The sequence below is a fragment of the Epinephelus moara genome, chromosome 13 (assembly GCF_006386435.1).
Source record: "Epinephelus moara isolate mb chromosome 13, YSFRI_EMoa_1.0, whole genome shotgun sequence".
Taxonomy (NCBI): domain Eukaryota; kingdom Metazoa; phylum Chordata; class Actinopteri; order Perciformes; family Serranidae; genus Epinephelus; species Epinephelus moara.
This window is the reverse complement of record NC_065518.1, coordinates 23,341,121-23,360,231: the sequence shown is the minus strand read 5'-3', so window position 1 is coordinate 23,360,231 and position 19,111 is coordinate 23,341,121. Positions and strand designations below refer to the sequence as shown.

Here is a 19,111-nt window from a genome sequence, read left to right as displayed (position 1 = left end):
TACCAAAAGGATACACAAAATTACCACCAAGGAAGAAAACTACAAAAAGATGCATAATAACTACAAAGACAAATCACAAAGTCTGTTTGTTTTGCTCCTATGTATGAGAGGTGGTGCAGACTTTTGCATGTCTGAGCCCTGGGGCCCACTGTCTCATATTCCATATATGCTGGTGGAACGGTTACTGTGGTTGATTCAATTTTGTGAGGTACTTGTATTATATTATATATATATCTATCTATATATATATATATATAGATATATATATAATAACAGTTATAAATATCTACATTATCATTATTCAAAAAACATCTGAATAGGACTCTAATTTGCGAAGACTCATAACACTTAACTGATTCATTTGTGATGCATCTCATCTTGTAAATACATTTTTTGTTGTTGGTAATTTCTATTACTATTATCTATTTGTATTACTGCTTTTTGTTTTTAATGTATAATTATTGTTATTTAATAGGTGAAGTATCTTCATAAGCCATTCTTGGCTTCTAAACTCTGCTGCACAATGCTTAAACTTTTCAAATTCTTACTGTCTTTTCTGGGGCAATATTTCTGCTGAGGGACTGTTCATTACTTCTGAGGGATGGGTGGTGCAAAAGAGGGGATGCATGTCAAATAATTTTTTTAACACTGGGAATGGACTTGTGATTTTTATTTTTGGCTTAGGCAGGGGCATATACATTTAAATGGTTGTATTTATTCTACCCCAGACTTTTAAGGAAAACATGAAAAGAAGGCATATTTTCTTCATAAGTTGCTAAAATTAAATCATTTATTATAGTCAGAACTTACAAAAACAGGTATCTTTGGATTTTCAAATTTCCGACAGTCCTTGGACACATCATGTGCAATGGAGGCTTCAGTCAGGAAAAAAAATATGGAACCAAATCTGAGTTTAAAACGGTGATATTTCATCAAAATCACTTCAGTCTATATCTCATTTAAACTTTGGCCAAAAATGAATGGTTTGCACAAACTAACCAGCATGCACAAAAAGAATGAAAGACCGAGGCTTTTTAAATAAAAAATCTAATAACTAATTTATGGTTGAGGGAGGGTCAGTCATTTTCATGACTCAGTCACTCAGAGAGGCTCATGTTAAAAATATTTGTAGCTTCAGGGAGGGTCAAAATTAACAAAAAAAAATGAAGTCACAGTTTAGCCACCCCCCTCCTTCTGATAAGTAAAGAACAGTCTCTTGGTCTCTTGAGTACTTTTACTTTTGATAGTTAAATAGGCTACCCTCATGTTTGAAACCGAAAGAAGTCCATGCATGCTGCAGTGAACCAGGAGCTCTAAACAGAGACAACACTAAGAGATTCCTGTTATCAGTCTAATTTTTAATCGGATATCAATCGATTTGTTTCGCATTTCTGAGCTATTTCCTTGACGTCACGGTTTCCGAGCGGGCTCCTTTAAGGTTGCCAGGGGTTACGGGCTCACATGTCAGAACGAGGAGAATTGACGTCAGTGACGGCTGTTGATTGGTTCTCAGCCGTATCCGGTGGGGCAGCGGTCCAGGGCTCGGGAAAAAAAATCGAAGCGAGGAGGATCTGGTAACGGTACGCTTTGAGAAATACCATCCATCCCGAGTCGCTAACGAAGGGCTCGGCAGGAATTTACAGTTTATTGTGAGTATCTGCGTTTTACAGCTCGCGGCTCTTGTGACCTCTGGATAGGTGAAATTTGTTTCCTCCGTCTCTCGTTTGTTTATGATAGAACTCAAGATGGCGTCATTGGAGGAGAGCTTTGCCTTTGCACGGAGCTAGCGAGCTAGGCATCAAGTAGACACACTCTCTGACATAACGTAGGCCGAAGACAGTTAAGCTAACGTATAATACACATATTATTAACACATTTGGTGCTTACTAGTTGTTGTAAATGAGGGAAGGTGGCTTTTTTAGCGTTAGTCCGCTTGCTGTAAGTAACTCGGCTGCAACCGTCAGCCTCCTCATGAAGCCTTGCTGACCTAGACGGTGTTACAGACAGGGCATTTGCCTCACAGTGGCTTTAAAGGCGATAACATTCACTCAACTTGTAAACCATTAGATGCGTTATCATCATCCATCCTCCTGCATACCCCGTTGTCACTTGTTCAGCAAGGTCATTTGTGCATCGCAGTGTTTTCTCTAATTTAATTGACAGCCCGCTTCTTGGTAGACAGAAGATGCGAGGCTGCAGCTCAGTAACTGAATTAGAAGATTAACATGTTAATTACACACTTTCACTATCTCACATATTTCAAATTAAATAACACTTACTAGTAATGTTAGGCAGATGAGCCCTGCTGTTGGGTTTCTAGTCTTAGCTCTTAGTTTATCCCACCTGGTCTGAAAACAGTATCATTTGTCACTTGGATATTCCTGTGGTAGGTTTAGATTAAAGCAAGCCTGCCAAGTTTCCACCATGAGTGTAGTTAGTTGCATAAAGGCTTTGCCAGCCTCATCTTTGATAACATGGCTAGTAATCTCCCCTGGGCCTTGTCAGATTAGAAATTATCTGAATCCTGTTACACTGATGCACTTGCATGATACACTTGCAGGGACAGGATGGAATCGGACTGTTTGTCATTTTTATGCATCTAAAATGCACATGTTGGTTACACGAGGCCTTCCTGTTTTAGACTACACAGCTAGATCAAGCTCAGAGCTATCTGAAGAAGCTTATATCACAGTGGCCGATCACATGATCTGGAATCTGTCAGGCTATTTTGCTCAGCAGCAGCATTGTGGTCTGAAATGTTCAAACCCTGAGCAAATGCACTCGCTTTTATGGGGGGTTTTTTTTCACAGTGGATTGATTCAGTGGCCTTCATTTCAGCATTTGTCTAAAATTAGGCCTTGTGTATGATACTGCCTCTCAGATAGAGGGCTTCTTTCAGGCTGGTGAAAAAGTTGCATTGTTTTGAGTAAATAAACCCAGGCAGGATATACAGTGTGTCTTTCTGAGTTTGTTGTTCGTGGTCAGATATTTGTGATCACATCATATGACCAGCTCTCACTCCTGACACTGAGAAGCTCTCAGGCTCATTGGTGCCAAAACAACACCCCATCTCCCAGTGCCTTCTCACTCTGGTTCTATTTTTCTCACGTTCTCACGTTTTCTGTTTGTCCATTTCTCATGATGACACACAGACACCCCTACTCTGTGTTGCTCTCTGGTAATCCAGTGAGCCCACGCTGTACGAGCGGTGATCTGAAAATCGTGCCCCTGTTCCTCATTGCTGTCCATTCTCTCCAGTACAAAGGTTAGAGGTCACAGAGCAGGGTCGCGGTTGTCGTCATGGCATCTGGAAGTACGAGCAGTGAGGAGGAGCGGAGCCTGAGGGAGTGCGAGCAGTACGTGCAGAAACACAACATTCAACAGCTGCTGAAGGACTGCATTGTCCAGCTGTGCACCTCCAGGCCGGACAGGCCCATGGCCTTCCTCAGGGAGTACTTCGAGAGGCTTGAGAAGGTTTGTGTGTGTACAGTACATTTTGGTTATCAGTTTGAAAGCTGAGCATTGTATACTCTGACACATACACCAGGCATGTACTGTCTCGTAAGCCAGCTAATATTTGCCATCATAAATTCAGTTTATTTACACTTTGTCAGACTGTATGTCCTTTTTATTTCTCATCCCAGAAAAACACATAACACGCTAGATATCATAATGTCATATATGAAGCATTTTTTCAGTAATTTAGCCTGATGTACTACTAGGTACAATTATTTTTATTAGGGGTGGGGGAAAATATCGAGACAGCACAGTATCACAATATTTTGCATGGCAATATTGTGATGATACATGGACAACAAGGATTTTTTTTAATATGTCAAGTTTTAATTTTGCAGATACAAACTGAACTTTTGGAGGCCTATTAGAATAACAAAAACAGATTATTTTTCAGTCAATTAGATGCATTTTGCTGCAGTAAAATTGAAGTGAGATGAACAGACTAAACACTTTATTTAATTAGATAAGTGGAATTTAGATGAGTGGAAAAAAAGGTAATAAATCAAAATACATCACAGTATATTTCATAGCTGTACTCAGCATGTCGCAGAACATTTAAAATATTTGCAAAATATTGTATCATGACTTAATTATGGTGGTAATATTGTCTTGTGAAGCCTCTGGTGTTTCCTACCCCTAATTTTAAGTAATTTTATCAATAAGTTTGCTAATCATGTTATCAGTTAAAGCTTCTTTATGTTGTAAACTTTTATTTTGTCATCAGTGTGTCCAAGAACAGCAATTTGGCTAAGATACACATAGCAATAGCAAAAAAAATGTTTGTAACGTTAAGAGTGGGGAAGCCTTTATGTGCGGAGTTCACATGTTCTCCCCGTGTCAGCATGGGTTTTCTCCGGGTACACCAGCTTCCTCCCACAGTCCAAAGACATGCAGGTTAATTGTTGACTCTAAATTGCCCGTAGCTGTGACTGGTTGTTTGTCTCTATGTCAGCCCTGTGATAGTCTGGCGACCTGTCCAGGGTGAACCCCTCCTCTTGCCCTATGTCAGCTGGGATAGGCTCCAGCCCCCATCACCCAAAACAGGATAAGCGGTTATAAAAAAATGAAAGAATAATAAGCTTTCTAGCTCATGTGCTGACCCCACTTCAGTGCTCAAGTTTTATTATTTTCTCTTTTCAGTTGTTTCTGCGTCATGCTCACTTAACAAAACACTGCACCACAGGATTTTTGTATACAGTATACACATGCTTTGGACAAGTGAACATTTACACTGGGATCATGCTTGCTGAAGCAGCGCTTAACACAGGATGCTACATTTGCTAAACATACTAATAAGAAATAGTTAGGCAAAGCTGCTGGATTCAAACAATTAATTGAATTAAAACACATTGCACATACAATGATTTAAATTCCACATTACCACGACAATGTATTGTTTGCAAAAGTGTTTCTGAAACTACTGCTTGTGTGCTATGTACAGCTAGAATGATGCACTCATAAATAGCTACTAGCTAACTAGCTTTTTAAGTTTAAGGTAGGATTTATTTTCTCATTCTTTTAAGTATCTTTTATAGCTTGTCATCCTCTTATTTAGCAGTTTTTTCTCTCAGATGCCCACCTGACAGTAATTTTTAACTTGTCTTTGAGCATATTATTAGCTATACCAAAACATAGAACTGAAAAACTTGGCTGGAAATAGTTTTCATTTATTTTTCTAGCCTCTGGAATGACTTGCCAGGCAGTCTAATAGCTGCAAAAACACTGGATGATTTAAGGAGGAACTCCAGACTTTAGTTTAAGTTGTGCTTTTATTTGAAAACTTGATTGAATGTATTGGTTTTCTTCAATTGTATGTTGTGTTTAATGTGTCAGTATATGTTACAAAGTACTCTTTATGTAGCACTTTATTACACTAAAGTGCTTTCATACATAATCCTTGACTTATGACTTGACTTTGGGTGAAATGCAGCGGCTATAAACCTTGTTGGCTGACTCCATCCCCTCCCTCCCCACCAGGAGGAGGCCAAGCAGATTCAGAACCAGCAGAAGGCCAGCAGTTCTCGTTCAGACTCCCGCGATGAGGAGGTGTCTCCACCCATGAACCCTGTGGTAAAGGGTCGCCGGCGGAGAGGAGCCTTTAGCGCAGAGGTCTACACAGAGGAGGACGCAGCCTCATATGTCAGAAAGGTTAGACATGCACGCGAGTCAGCTGCTGCAAGACTGTTGCAACACTTCAAATCTGCATCAGCAATCTTGATAGTATCAGTAAGAAAAGTCGCATGTTGGTTTCTCAGGTCATTCCAAAAGACTACAAGACGATGGCAGCCTTGGCCAAAGCTATTGAAAAGAACGTTCTCTTCTCACACCTGGATGACAATGAGAGGAGGTGTGTGTCTCAAACACATTGTTGTATAAATACAGTTTTGATGAGTGTTCAGGTGATCAACTCACATATTTGCTCCTTTTCCAGTGACATATTTGATGCAATGTTTCCAGTCACCTACATCGCTGGGGAGACAGTTATTCTTCAGGGTAGGATGACATCTTTTTACTGCTTAGTTAAACAAATTTAAACTATAGCATGTCTTTGTGTGATGCTGACATTGTTGTTGTATGCACCCAGGTGATGAAGGTGACAATTTCTATGTTATCGACCAAGGGGAGATGGATGTGAGTATCATATCCTCGTCATAATGTACAGAAAATGTTGGGTGGTTTTTGTCACATTTCATTTTAACGCCTTTGTTTCTACCCTGCTAATCTGCCAGGTGTATGTGAACAATGAATGGGTGACCAGCATCGGGGAGGGAGGCAGCTTCGGAGAGCTGGCCCTGATATACGGCACCCCGAGGGCGGCCACAGTTAGAGCCAAGACCAATGTCAAGCTGTGGGGCATCGACAGAGACAGCTACAGGAGAATACTTATGGTAAGGAAATGTTTTGTGATGAAATTAATTAAATGTAATTCTTCTAAGTCTTGAGTTTAATTTTTATACAGTCACACTAACATAAAAATTATCTCTTCAGGGAAGCACTTTGAGAAAGAGGAAGATGTACGAGGAATTCCTCAGGAAAGTGTCCATTCTAGGTGCGTTTACTTTCCACATCAGCCTTATCCTGAATCTTAGAAATAGAAAGATGAGATTATTTGTGTCTTTTTTTGCTGAGATGAAAATAACCTGAAAGAGGATATAAAAATATCTCGCCTAAAAACAAAACAGGTTCAACCTTCTCAAATAAGACTTTTTTTTTCTTAAGGGTTGTCTGTCATGTCAGCTGACTCCTTTCTTCTGTGCTCTCCCCCCTCCTCAGAGTCTCTTGACAAATGGGAGCGCCTGACAGTCGCTGATGCCTTGGAGCCCGTCCAGTTTGAGGACGGACAGAAGATTGTCGTGCAGGGAGAGCCTGGAGATGAATTCTTCATCATCTTAGAGGTGCACACTTGATCACTAACTTTCTTTCACACACACATGCCTTCGTACACGCTATGTTTGTCACAACAACAGAATTTTACCTTTTGAAGTCTGAAGTTTAATCAGTTCTATAACTGACTGCTGCCCCCATTACATCAAACACTTTAGGAGGTGTTGGATCCACTCGTCGTGACTTAATGCTGTTTCATATTTGCTATTGCTATTAGCTATTGGACTCCAGTGAATGTGTAAACTGTTACAATCTCTTATCCACACATGCACGCCCTCTTGTGGTGATGTGAAACTCTCGCCTCACCCCCAAACATGTATTTGATCTTTGAGCTTAAACAAATGGTCGACCAACAGAAATTAAATTTGAAGGTTATTTTTTGATCTGCAACAATTATGATCATCAAAATAATAAAATGCAACAATGTGACAAAAGGAATGTGATGTTAATCTCACACTCTTGTGATAATCGCGCTCTGTTACCTGTGCTTGTTAGGGTGGTGAAGTATTTGGACAAATGCTGTGTTTAATTAGCCTTGGAATTAAGAGCTGGGAATGATGGCACACCCGAGTTGACCACCTTCTAGTCAGAAAAGAAAGATGTTGTTAGCGATACCAGTTTATAACAATGAATTACAGTGTATTTGCCGCAGTCAAACACTGTGGCAACATTTCCACAGATAAAGGTTGGACAGTACTCTGTGTACAACTGTTTTAATTAGACACAAGTAAGACAGAAGTGCTAATGAACAGTGTGACTTTAGCTTTCATTACTGCTGATGCGCAGAAGAGCCATCTTAGATTTCAAGGTCGGGGTTAGTGAGGTTCCTCTAACTTTCCGAGTTATAAATCTGCCTTCAGGGGGCATTTTAAATGAAAATTTTCCCTGGGAACTTGGAAATTCCAACTTCTGTGTGTAAATGGAATCAATCAAAATCAATCACAATAAATAACCAGAACCATATGACTTGGCAGCCCAAGACTGGATTACAAATCCCGATGCACTATCCACTTACGGACATGGACACATTGTTAATTGTCTGATTTTTGGACTGAGTCTGTAAACTTTGCACGAGTTTGAAAGTTACAAATCACTAGAAGCTCATTAACAATATTACAGTAGTTTAGTGCAAGATCTGCTAACTCACAAGCTGACACTGTGGGAGCACAGTCATACTTGCAAAGATAAAGTGGCACTTCGTTGTTTTTTTTGGTCCAATTAGCCGATTCAACGACCACAAGGAAAAACGTAAGAAGGTATAACCTTCATAGCAGGCACATTCCTTACAAGATGGTGCCCCCGTCCCAAACGATGTGACATATCTTCACATTCCCAGGTTCCAGCATCTCAGATATGACCATTTTTTTGCTTCTTTTTTTTCTGTGGGTGAGATAATTAAAACAATTTGAAAACATCATTTGTGAAGGAAATTATGACACCTGAATTTACATAGATTTTTTTTAAATGACATTTTTATTGACAAAAACCCCAATTAATCAGGAAAATATGCAGCAGACAAAAATAATCATTAGTTTTATCAAATTATTCAAAATGAATAAAAAACAAATATTAAATTTATTCTCACTTAATAGGATTAACCTGCTGAACTGCTGAGTATTGTGAGTTTACATGTATGAGAACATTTCAGTAAATTACTTTATACAGTATGTATGTATTTTTGCTTTTGCTTTGACACTGATTCAGTGTTGTCGTTATGTGATAGTTTTGTTAAATTGATTGAAATTTGAATGTGATGAGTTCAGGGCCTCTGAAATTAATTGTCGACTCTGTCCTAAATGGAGAAAAGACAGATGCTAAGTAATGTGTAACATGTGCGGACAATTCATGATGATTTAATGAACAAAGGCAGGATGTATCATCAAGTCCTGTTTCTCACTATTAAGACATTAAACAATTTATGTGACCCTTTAATGCTTAATGGGTGATGAATTGACTTTAAACTCATGTTTATTATGTTACCAATTATTTTAAAACCTGTTTGCTACTCTTAGACACATTAAGTCATTTAGCTACTTTTAAAAATGCATTTTTATGGAGATGATCTTTTCTTTTCTGCCAATACAAGTGCTCCTGTAACTTAAGAGATAAACAAGATAAAGCTGCTTGATCCAAACTGATCTCTGTGTGTGTGTTTGTTTCTCAGGGTTCTGCAGCTGTGTTGCAGCGTCGCTCAGAGAACGAGGAGTTTGTGGAAGTGGGGAGGTTAGGACCCTCTGACTACTTTGGTAAGAACTGAAACATTATCATAGCAGTCTTTTATTTATTGATTTTATTTTGTGGTGCTGTTTTAAGTAAAAACAAAAAAAAAAGGAAACAATAGAAAAGTGCGCTCAGTAGAGAGACAGATCTCTGCCAGGCAGCCATCGGAACTAATCACAGCCACTATAGACAATACATGCAGTACAAGTGCATGCAGTGGAGTTGTCCTTCCCGGCTCCCTTACTTTCAAGATGGCAGCGAAGATAACAATACAGTGTTTTTTTTCCCCCCCCAACTTAAGTGGATCATAACATATCAGGTATGGAATTAATCTGCAGATGGTCCAGTTCAAAGTGAGACCAAACTTTTTAATGGATGTCAGTTTTTTAACCAAGGCCAAAATGTGGCCTTTCACTCTATGATTTTGCTATGTGATTTTGTTGAGGAACTGTGGCCTCTAGTGGCTGGTTAAAAGGAGTGAGGAGTAAGCAGATAATAAGTGGATAAGATAAAATAAGATAAAAAGTGGGGGAAAAAACACTGAATAAAACAGTTTGTTTTTATTTATCAATCGTGAATCATCGCAACCACGAGAGGTCCTTGAGCAGACAGTCATAAAAATATTAGACTGATTGGTCCAGTAGTTTGCCAGATTAACTGGAAACAGACATGCATTTACTCACTCATGCACACGTGAATGCACACACACACAACCAAATGCATGATCCCCATCAGGCTTGCACCTGGTGGAAATAATGAACTAGAGGTACCACACACGCGACAAAGATGCCATCCTTTTCCTTTGCTATTAAATATTTGCAAACGATGTCTGAAAGCAGCACAAGAAAAGTGTTGTCATTCCATGTTTCAAATGGGTAAAGGGTTTATGTGTTTGTGTGTTCTCCAGGTGAGATTGCTCTGCTGATGAACCGTCCCCGTGCTGCCACCGTGGTCGCCCGCGGCCCCCTAAAGTGCGTCAAGCTCGACCGGCCCCGCTTCGAGCGCGTCCTGGGTCCCTGTTCAGACATTCTCAAACGTAACATCCAACAGTACAACAGCTTCGTCTCGCTGTCTGTCTGAAGGGAGCGTCTCTCCCCACCCTCACCCTTTCCCTCCACCCTTTCCCTCCTTTTCTCCTTTTAGACCCAGGGTCCACCAATGCAATTTGCTTTTTCGTCACTTTCTTCTTCTTCTTTCTGTTTTGCTTTCCTCCCCCCCTTTTTTTTCTGTTTTACACACTCAGATCATTTTGTTGTTACCACCCGTCACGCTGAGGTGACTTTCAGCCATTCACCAGCGCTTGTACCAGCTGCTGTACGCTACCTTGTAGGCACAGTTACATCACATGTTACTTATGTTATATATGTATTTGCTGGTTACGCTTTCTTTTTAAACACAAAGCAGGATTGCTAGGAGATCTGAAAGATGTTAGGGTCTCAGACTGATGAGACAGGACAATCAAACTTTACATGGCGCTTTTGGGGAATTTGTTACAGATTTATGTTGTAGATTGACATGAAGAGAGGACTCCTTCTTCCCCATTAAAGAGTTTCCTTTTGGACATCCCTTAGCCTGATTAGATATACAGCGTAGAGCTAAAGGAAGAATATGATCGCATCAAATTTTATCGGACGTTTTTAGGTTCCAGCTACACGATGGTCGTGCTCCGTTTGTTGTTTCTGGTTACCTTCGATCGGCACGATGAGACAATGACGAGTCTGTTTCGCTTAGTTCGAGAGAGCTTGAACAACTTAAGGTTTTTAATTTTATTGTGCAGCTACCAGGCTAGTGCCAAATGTCGATTATCGTCACAACGCAAAGATGCATAGCCGTGGAAATGCAGCGCGCGTTCTGTTCCCTGACTATTTGGAGCTCCAAACAGGAAGTAGTTATTCCCCTTACTGTCCTCTTAATCGGTAGAACGACCATACAAGAACTGCCTTGACTACTCTGAGGAAAAAAATAAATAAAAAAAGAAAGGAAAAAAAACAAGAGTATTAAGTGTATTTCAGTATTCAATTTTTTTAGTATATACCAAATAACTTGGTCACTCTTCTGCTATGGTTTGTAATCAAAAATGTTATCATAGTATAGTTAAAACGATCATAGTTATTATATTATTATCATTGACTAAATGATAAACTTATGGTTTGGAGTGATGGTGATCTTAAAAAAAAACTATGTTTAACTGTCTTTTGTAAACACTTATTTTTCCATAAATTCTATTTTAGGTGTCCAGTGCCACAAAGTAAATAAATGCTTCTTCTTGTCAACCGACAAAAAAACAAAAAAAAACAGTATGTAATCGTATTGTGTAAAACGTCATGGGTTTTTAAAAACAGATCAAATGGGTAATTCCAGGTTTATTGAAGTGAAGTCTTGAAAAGAAAAAAAAAAAGATGAGATGGTTTGTGGATTTCAGGACAACTGAAGTATTTATGTATTGAAGCATCACAGGCGAGCCGATGGGCAGAGTGAGCGGATATTTATTTAAAACTAGTGTCATTGCTTATTGCCTATTAAAAAGGTGGCTGTCTTTTCATCAGAGTAGCTTGTGATCTGTTCTCTATGCTTACTTGGCATGATGTTTTAGGCATCCAGTGATCCGGTATGAATGGAAGCGTGTATTAAAAAAATTTAAAAAATCTTGCCCTGCAGCTGCGTGCAGAAGCAGGAACTTTGTCAAATATTTGGTTTGTTACTCCCTAGCTTAACTGCTTCATGACTATTTAGATGGCATAGGATGTTTAAGTCTGTTTTCTTTTTTGTTTTTGTTTTTTAAAGATCTTTACCAAATCACAAAATGTTGACTTCTGAATTATCTGAATTATAGGCTTAACTCTTCATTCCTGCCTCACTTGTCTGTTACCAGAAATGACATAGAACCTGTCATGTGTTTCTGTTTTGTACGGAAGCAAATAAGCGTCAAAAGTATTTTAACAACCACTCAATACTTAATAATGAAATTTAAATATTACTGAATTCATAGTATTGAAATATTTTACTTTATAGCTATTTATATGAATTTATTTGTTCTGAATTCACCTCTTTGGAATTAAAATATGAATTTTCTTGATTTGCAATTTCAAAAGCTACATTTGAAAATTTATTTTTTCAGTGTTCACTAACTCGGATCCCAAAAAAAACATGTTCCAGATTTTTTTTAAAAATTAGATATTTTGACTTTGAATTTTTTTAAAGATTTTTTTTTTTTTTTTTTATTCTGAAACTTAAATTTTCTGATCTAAAATTTTGAACATGGAGATAAATATTCAAATTCAACTTTAAAATTGCAAACAAAAAATTTGGTATTCTAGTTTTAAAGAGATGAATTCAGAAAAAATAAATTCCTATATATGTCTTTCAAAGTAAAATTTGTCAATGCTATGAAGTTATCTGTGTTTAAATTTCAACACTTAGTAATCAGTGGCTGATAAAGCTGAAATACTTGTCCCTTACATGCTTCCGTACTTTTGTCTCATTCAGAGCACTCGCTTAGAATCGAGATGTTTGTTTGTACGTCCAAAAAGATTTGATTTTGGTGCCGATTGCAGGGTAGTCAGGTTAGTGAGGAGAGTATTCGTTAATGGACATGAGTGATGTGTATTTTTCTTTACAGTTACATCGATCATCCTCATCTGATCCTTATCCTGATCCACAGGAGGTGACTCCCGTTAGGGGGCGTGGGTTCGATTCACCTTTTATTGAAATATTGTTTTCGTGTAAATAGCGGCATCATCGGTTTTAGTCCAAAATGTTTTTAGCCACACTGCAATCGTCCCAGTTTGCCTTAGCTTATCTAACCTGGGCTTACAGTAGTCAGTCAGTCACTCCTGCTAGCCCGACCTTCAGTGAGTTTGTTAGGCCTGCAGCGCAGAGAGCTGCAGGCGATCAGAGGACCATTCTTTTTCTATTCTACCCTGTATTCAGTTTGACCTCCTGTATGTGCAAAGATGTTTATCCTTTTGGTATAGATTGTTCCAGATGGCAGTTTAAGCAATAAAAAAGTAAAAATGATTCAGCTTTGTCTCAGGAGTATTCCTTTATGTTACACCTTTGACTGTGTTGCTGTACCTTTAATGATGGTTCAGGATCAGGGCTACACAATATAAAGCCACACCACATCACAAAGGTGCTCTATTGGATTGAGATCTGGTGACTGTGGAGGCCATTGGAGTACAGTGAACTCACTGTCACGTTCAAGAAGCCAGTTTGATTTGAGCTTTGTGACATGTTGCGTTATCCTGCAGGAAGTAGCCATCAGAAGATGGGTACACTGTGTTCATAGAGGGATGGACACGGTCAGCAACAATACTCAGGTAGGCTGTGGTGTTCAAACCATGCTCAGTTGGTACTAAGGGGCCCAAAGTGTGCCAAGAAAATATCCCCACACCATTACACCACCACCACCAGCCTGAACTGTTTTTCGATATTTTCCCTGTATCGGACCATCCTCTGTAAACCCTAGAGATGGTTGTGGGTGAAAATCCCAGTAGATGAACAACCATGCCACGTTCAAAGTCACCTAAATCACCTTTCTAACCATTCTGATGCTCAGTTTGAACTTCAGCAGGTCGTCTTGACCATGTCTACATGCCTAAATGCACTGAGTTGCTGACACGTGATTGGCTGATAAGCTATTCATAGTTGAACAGGTGTACCTAATAATGAACATTCAATTTTGGCACAAACGTCCACTTGGACTCAACCATGAAGTGATTACAATTTGGTGGTCAAAGGTCACTGTGAGCTGACAAAACAGGATTTTGGCCATAACTCAAGAATTAATTTGCTAATTATGACAAAATTTCACACAAATGTTTGATACATGATTAAGTGACAAAGGTCAGCTTCACTGTGGCATCATAATTTTCTGCAAAAGCACTTTTTGGCCGTTATTTAACGCCATAACTCAGGAACAGAAGGGGAGACATTTGGTTGGATACTGAATCTGAGACAGTAATCTTAGGTGCCCACTGTGAAACTGGTGGTTTTAAGACGCGTGTGAAGCATCCATGTTTTATAAAAAAAAAAATACACTTAATACCTTTTAAATAAAGTCTTCACTACACAATATTATGAGTCTGGACAGACACGGATGTAAACTGCAACTTGACTGGTTGGTTGAGGCATTCAAGGCGATAATTCTAGTTTGAGTTAGTTGAAAAAGAGTGTCAGCAGAAAACTGCACTTTAAAATATGCTGTTGCTGGTGCTAATGGGGATCCTAATAAAAATAAGAAGAAAAAAAAAGAAAATGTATCTCATTTTTTATTGGTGCCTTTTGTGTTCAATTTTTTCTATAAAATATTGTAAATAATTTATTTTAATTTTTTATTTAACATGCCTTTTTTTGTACATAAGAATTACACTGAAAGCAGTGGAAATGCAGAACTGAGGACACTTTAATACTTGTTCCTTATTTTGTGCAGCCCCATTTAGGATGCTTCTAATGGACCCCCAGTTATGTAATTACCTCCTGTTACTGTAACTTTAAATGATGTGAAATTAGTTTCAAGACAATCTCACTAAAACTGGACACAGAGTGTGTAACAGGCTCTGAAAACAGCTGTAACATGATATCTGTCCACCAGGGGGAGACAGGTCACTGCCCTGAGTGCAGAGAACCCTAATGATAATGAGTATTTATTCCTGTACTGCAACCTCTATAAAAAGTGTAAAATATTTTAATCTACACCCACATTATAGATGTTTACCTTTCCCTCATCCCTCCTCTGTAAAGTCTCATTATTTTTAAACATGCCTTTTCTGGTTAATAATCATTCAGTTTTTCCTCTAAGAGGATTTTTACGACTGTAGACATCTTAGGTCATTTTTCCGTGCTGTGATATTTTCAAATAATGAGCAAAAGTTTTAAACTTAATTATTAAAAATTGTACTTGGCTCTGGGAGAGCACACCAACATGTGCCGCTTTAAAATTGTTGCTATTTAGTTATTTGGAAAATTTCAGCGTGTTCCTTCATTTCCTAATGTGCCATTCTTCATTTTCGACAGACATTTTTTAAAAGTTTATTCCTGCTGCTGGGTTTCAGTGAAGATAAACTGTGGTATGAAGGTATTCGCCAGCAGTGTAGTGCACATTGTGGGATCTTGCCTCTTATCAGCCTCCCTGCTTGTGTTGTTAGGCTGATGTCTGACTTTATTTGGCATCATTCCCCAGCTCTGAAGTCTCTTTAAAATAGTTGTGGTTATTCGTCTTACTTTACATCAGACAGAGACCTGGAATGTTTCAAGTTAGGATCAAATAGGAACAAAGAAAATAACAAAGGCCAAAACTCCAGCTTGTTATCAGGAAAACACAGTCACAGAATAATAAAAGGAAAACGCTGGAATTATTATGATATAACACACATCAGTTGCTTTAGGTTTGTCGCTCCTCTGTCTCAGCCCGCTTTAGCTGACAGCTCTGTGGTGAAGCTGTTTAAACACTGAGGGATTTACAAGTCTGGAAAACGGGGTGGAGGAAACTACATGGCTGTTTTAAGAGGTGGTACTTTTCTCACACACATGCATCCAAAAACACACTGACACTACTATTACTTGCAGGTGGTAGTTTCTCTTCAAAATAGTTTTATTTTATAATTATAACATCACATCACAAAATTCACGAGCATTAATTTGGTAAACGACTGATCCAGTGCATCACAGCTTTCTCCTATGAATATTTACTGTATTGCTGATTTTGATGTGTCTGACGATGTAGCTTCATGTATCAAAGAAGTCTTACTGCTTTTTGATGTTTAAAATTTCTCTGAAAATGTTTAACTTAAGAGTATAAATTCCAAATCTAATTGATGGATGAAAAGTTGTCATAAAAGGGAATGTATGACCATGAAAGGAACAAAACCAAATAAAAAGGATCCCTCTGTGATAGGAATTTAAGGCCTGCAGTGATTCACGTCCTGAACCTCCACAGTAAGATTCCTTCCTCTCTGACAAGCTCTCAAGATTTCACAGCATCTTCCATTTATGGCTTGTTCCTGAAAAAACCACCTGAGCCAACCGCGCTTCATTGTGAAGTCATCTATGGTGAAAAGAGCAGCAATGGAGAGCAGCGGCGACATCCTGGGTTACCTGACCTTTTCCGTCTCTGTGGCGGTCTGAGGTTTCGCTGTGGATTTGATAAAGTCCTTGGTGATCACCTCGTCCTCGCCCAGCCTCCGGACGCAACGCTGGACCGTTTTTAGGACCTTCTGTAACCTGCGGTCCAGGGCTAAGAGGTGGGGCTCCGTTAGGATCGGCTGTAAAGGGTCACCCTTCAAGGACTCCCTCATCACATCGCTGAGTCTGAACTCTGGTCGGGTGAGCAGCTGGAGCCGCAGCAGTGTGGAGCGTTTTATCCTAGAGAAGGAGGATGAGAAATTCATTTTCCTGCCTAAACTTGTTTGCTTCTTTAAAAATGACACTAGGTCTCTTTTTTATAAATTTCAGGTTGCATTTTAAGTGTATATACACAGCTGTATGCAACATTCAGGGTCTGAGCTGAGGTTGCCTGCAAACAGCTCTCAACATGGAGGTGGCTGAGGGAGTCCTTAGCATTGTCCGCGGTTCACTTCAATCTGTGGCTCATTGCTGCATGTCGTCCCTTCTCTCTGTTCCCCCTCTCCTTTCTTCAGCTGCTCTATCCAATAAAGGGAAAAAAAGCCCCAGAAATAATTTTAGGGAAAAAAAATGGAAGTGGCCGAGCCAGGGCCCCAGGAACGCTACTCAGCCAGCCTTGCTGCCAATTTTCTCCAGTGGCCACTCGTGGTATTGCAACAAAAAATTTTTCCTGCAGCCCAGAACACCTTGAACTGCAAAAAAGGTCAGCTACGACTCTTTCTATTATGAATTTTTGATCCATGGAGGGTTTTTTTAAATAATAAAACTTGAATCTAGCCGAGAAAAGTGATTAAAAAATCAGTGAGATCATCACAATGTAGAGTCTGCGAGCTGAGCGGGAACTCTCAGGAGATACACTACTGCGCATATTCAACGGGGAAGCTAGAATTTTTTTTGGCCGATGCACCAGGTGAGCAACTCCACTGAAATGAATAGACACCATCTTTGGGTTTGATATCTATGGGCTGAGCTGGGTGCTAGCAGCTAACGGTGCTAACAGCGCCTACAGTGCTAAGAACGAGCGATGTAGGGTTACCCAAAGTGGACATTCTGCTTCTGCAACAGTTATCAGCGGGAACTACCATATTAACACAGTGCAGAACTGCAGCAATTAGCTAGCCAGTGCAACACACACAGGGACTCACGTTCACCAACACATGCATGGCCAGACAACACCACAACAAAAAACAGACAAGCTCAGATTACAACACATGATGGGAGCATGACTTCATTCTCTGCTCAGGACGCCTTTACTCCACTATATCTTCACATGGGAAATAGTTGTTTGTTGCTATATTAATAACCAGAATGTCACATACAGAACCTTAAAACCCTTCAAATGTCCAAAGAAACAAACAAGCACTTTATAATATGACACTTACATGCAGCACTGAGTTAGTGGAGCCAGGATGGACATCTCATCTTGAGAGTGCCTCCCAAACCTGAGCACAAGATGCAATAAGGGAATGAAACCACAAGGCCTAATTTCACTGTAATTAAATGCTCTGTGTTATTTGTGTCTCACCCTCTGGCATTGTCCAAGTGGAGTAGAAATCCTTCGTCTCCAAATTTAGTAAAAATCTCGTAGTGGTGTCTGTCCATGTTGCCTGTAACACAGAGACAAACACTTTATAGAAAGAAAGACAGTAAAAGCTGTAGTGCTTGTATGAATAGCAGATGATGAAGTGGTGTGACATACTTATGAGGAAGTCAAAGATGGACATGTCTATGATGTTGAGGAGCCGGTTGCCTGAGTTATAGGGATACAGCTGCTTTACGGTGTCACAGTAGAAAGGATTCACTTCCCACCTTTAAAAAACAGACATAAATAACATCATTCAAAAGTTCTGATCCAGGACCTGTTTACTACATTTTGACCACATGTTTGAAACAATGTGAGAAAACAATGTTTTAAAGCTACCCTTCCGTTAACTTAGATTTTGAGGCATTATTATAATGATATAATGATGAATCCCACTCTGTAGATTTATGGAACAAAACAGGAAGAGGCGGCTGGATGACTAGTGAATGGTGTAATAAAGAAAGAAAGGGTCAAATTAAACAAAGCACTCTTTCATCTCTTTTACCCTTAAATGGAAAATCCTTTGACCAAAGAGATAAACATCTGATTTGATTCAGCAACAACAGAATTTATGGGCAATCTGGTCTTTTATTGTATTTTGAAAATACTAAAATTTACAATCTGACTGGAGGCCACCAACTGACTCAACCGCAGCTGGATCATAGTCAGCGTCAGTGAAAGACTGTAAATTTCCACCATGTTTAACCTTTAACCAAACCATTTGGTGAACATATTTTCAACAACACCCTTGCCACATATACACTGAACAAAATACGAAAGCAACAGTTTTGTTTTTGTTTTTATTTTTTATGAGTTGAAATGAAAGATCTAAGACTTTTTTCTATGCACACAAAGGGGTTATTCAGCACCATTACAACACAGGTGTGTCTTGGGATGGTCACATTAAAGGTCACTATGAAATGTTCGGTTTGATCACACAACACAGTGCCACAGATGTCCCAAGGTTTGAGGAGGTGTACCATTGTTATGCTGACTGTAGGAATGTCCACCAATGCTGTTGTCCCTGAACTGAATCATTTCACTACTATAAGCTATCTCCAGTGTTGCTTCCATGAATTTGGCGGTACAACCAACCAGCCTCACAACAGCGGGCCACATGTAACCACAATAGCTCAGGACCTTCACATCCAGTGCACTTACTTACAAGATGGAAAGCTGGATGTACTGCCAAGAATTTGGATGGACTGCTAAGAATTTCGCAGTACATCCAACTAGTTGAATGAGAAATAATCTACATGTCAAGGGGGATGGCCGATTGGATGTACT

The 19,111-nt window shown here is 39.3% G+C and overlaps 2 protein-coding genes across 2 annotated transcripts in view; one reads left to right on the top strand and one right to left on the bottom strand.

Moving 5' to 3' along the window:
* The first annotated feature begins 1,489 nt into the window (after positions 1-1,489).
* LOC126400131 (cAMP-dependent protein kinase type I-alpha regulatory subunit) lies at positions 1,490-13,137 on the top strand. Its single transcript, XM_050060638.1, has 11 exons — positions 1,490-1,649; positions 3,259-3,474; positions 5,494-5,664; positions 5,772-5,863; positions 5,948-6,009; positions 6,101-6,147; positions 6,246-6,404; positions 6,505-6,565; positions 6,790-6,911; positions 9,065-9,146; positions 10,028-13,137. Exons 2-11 carry the CDS (start codon positions 3,301-3,303, stop codon positions 10,198-10,200), a joined length of 1,143 nt encoding a protein of 380 aa, XP_049916595.1. The 5' UTR covers positions 1,490-1,649; positions 3,259-3,300; the 3' UTR covers positions 10,201-13,137.
* Positions 12,727-19,111, bottom strand: part of fam20a (FAM20A golgi associated secretory pathway pseudokinase) — a 19,832-nt gene continuing 13,447 nt past the window's right edge. Inside the window, exons 8-11 of the mRNA XM_050060634.1 lie at positions 17,942-18,051; positions 17,768-17,849; positions 17,625-17,684; positions 12,727-16,482 (exon numbers count right to left, since the gene is read on the bottom strand). Coding sequence (XP_049916591.1) covers positions 16,212-16,482; positions 17,625-17,684; positions 17,768-17,849; positions 17,942-18,051 — 523 coding nt within the window. The 3' untranslated portion in view covers positions 12,727-16,211. The remainder of the gene's footprint in view (positions 16,483-17,624; positions 17,685-17,767; positions 17,850-17,941; positions 18,052-19,111) is intronic.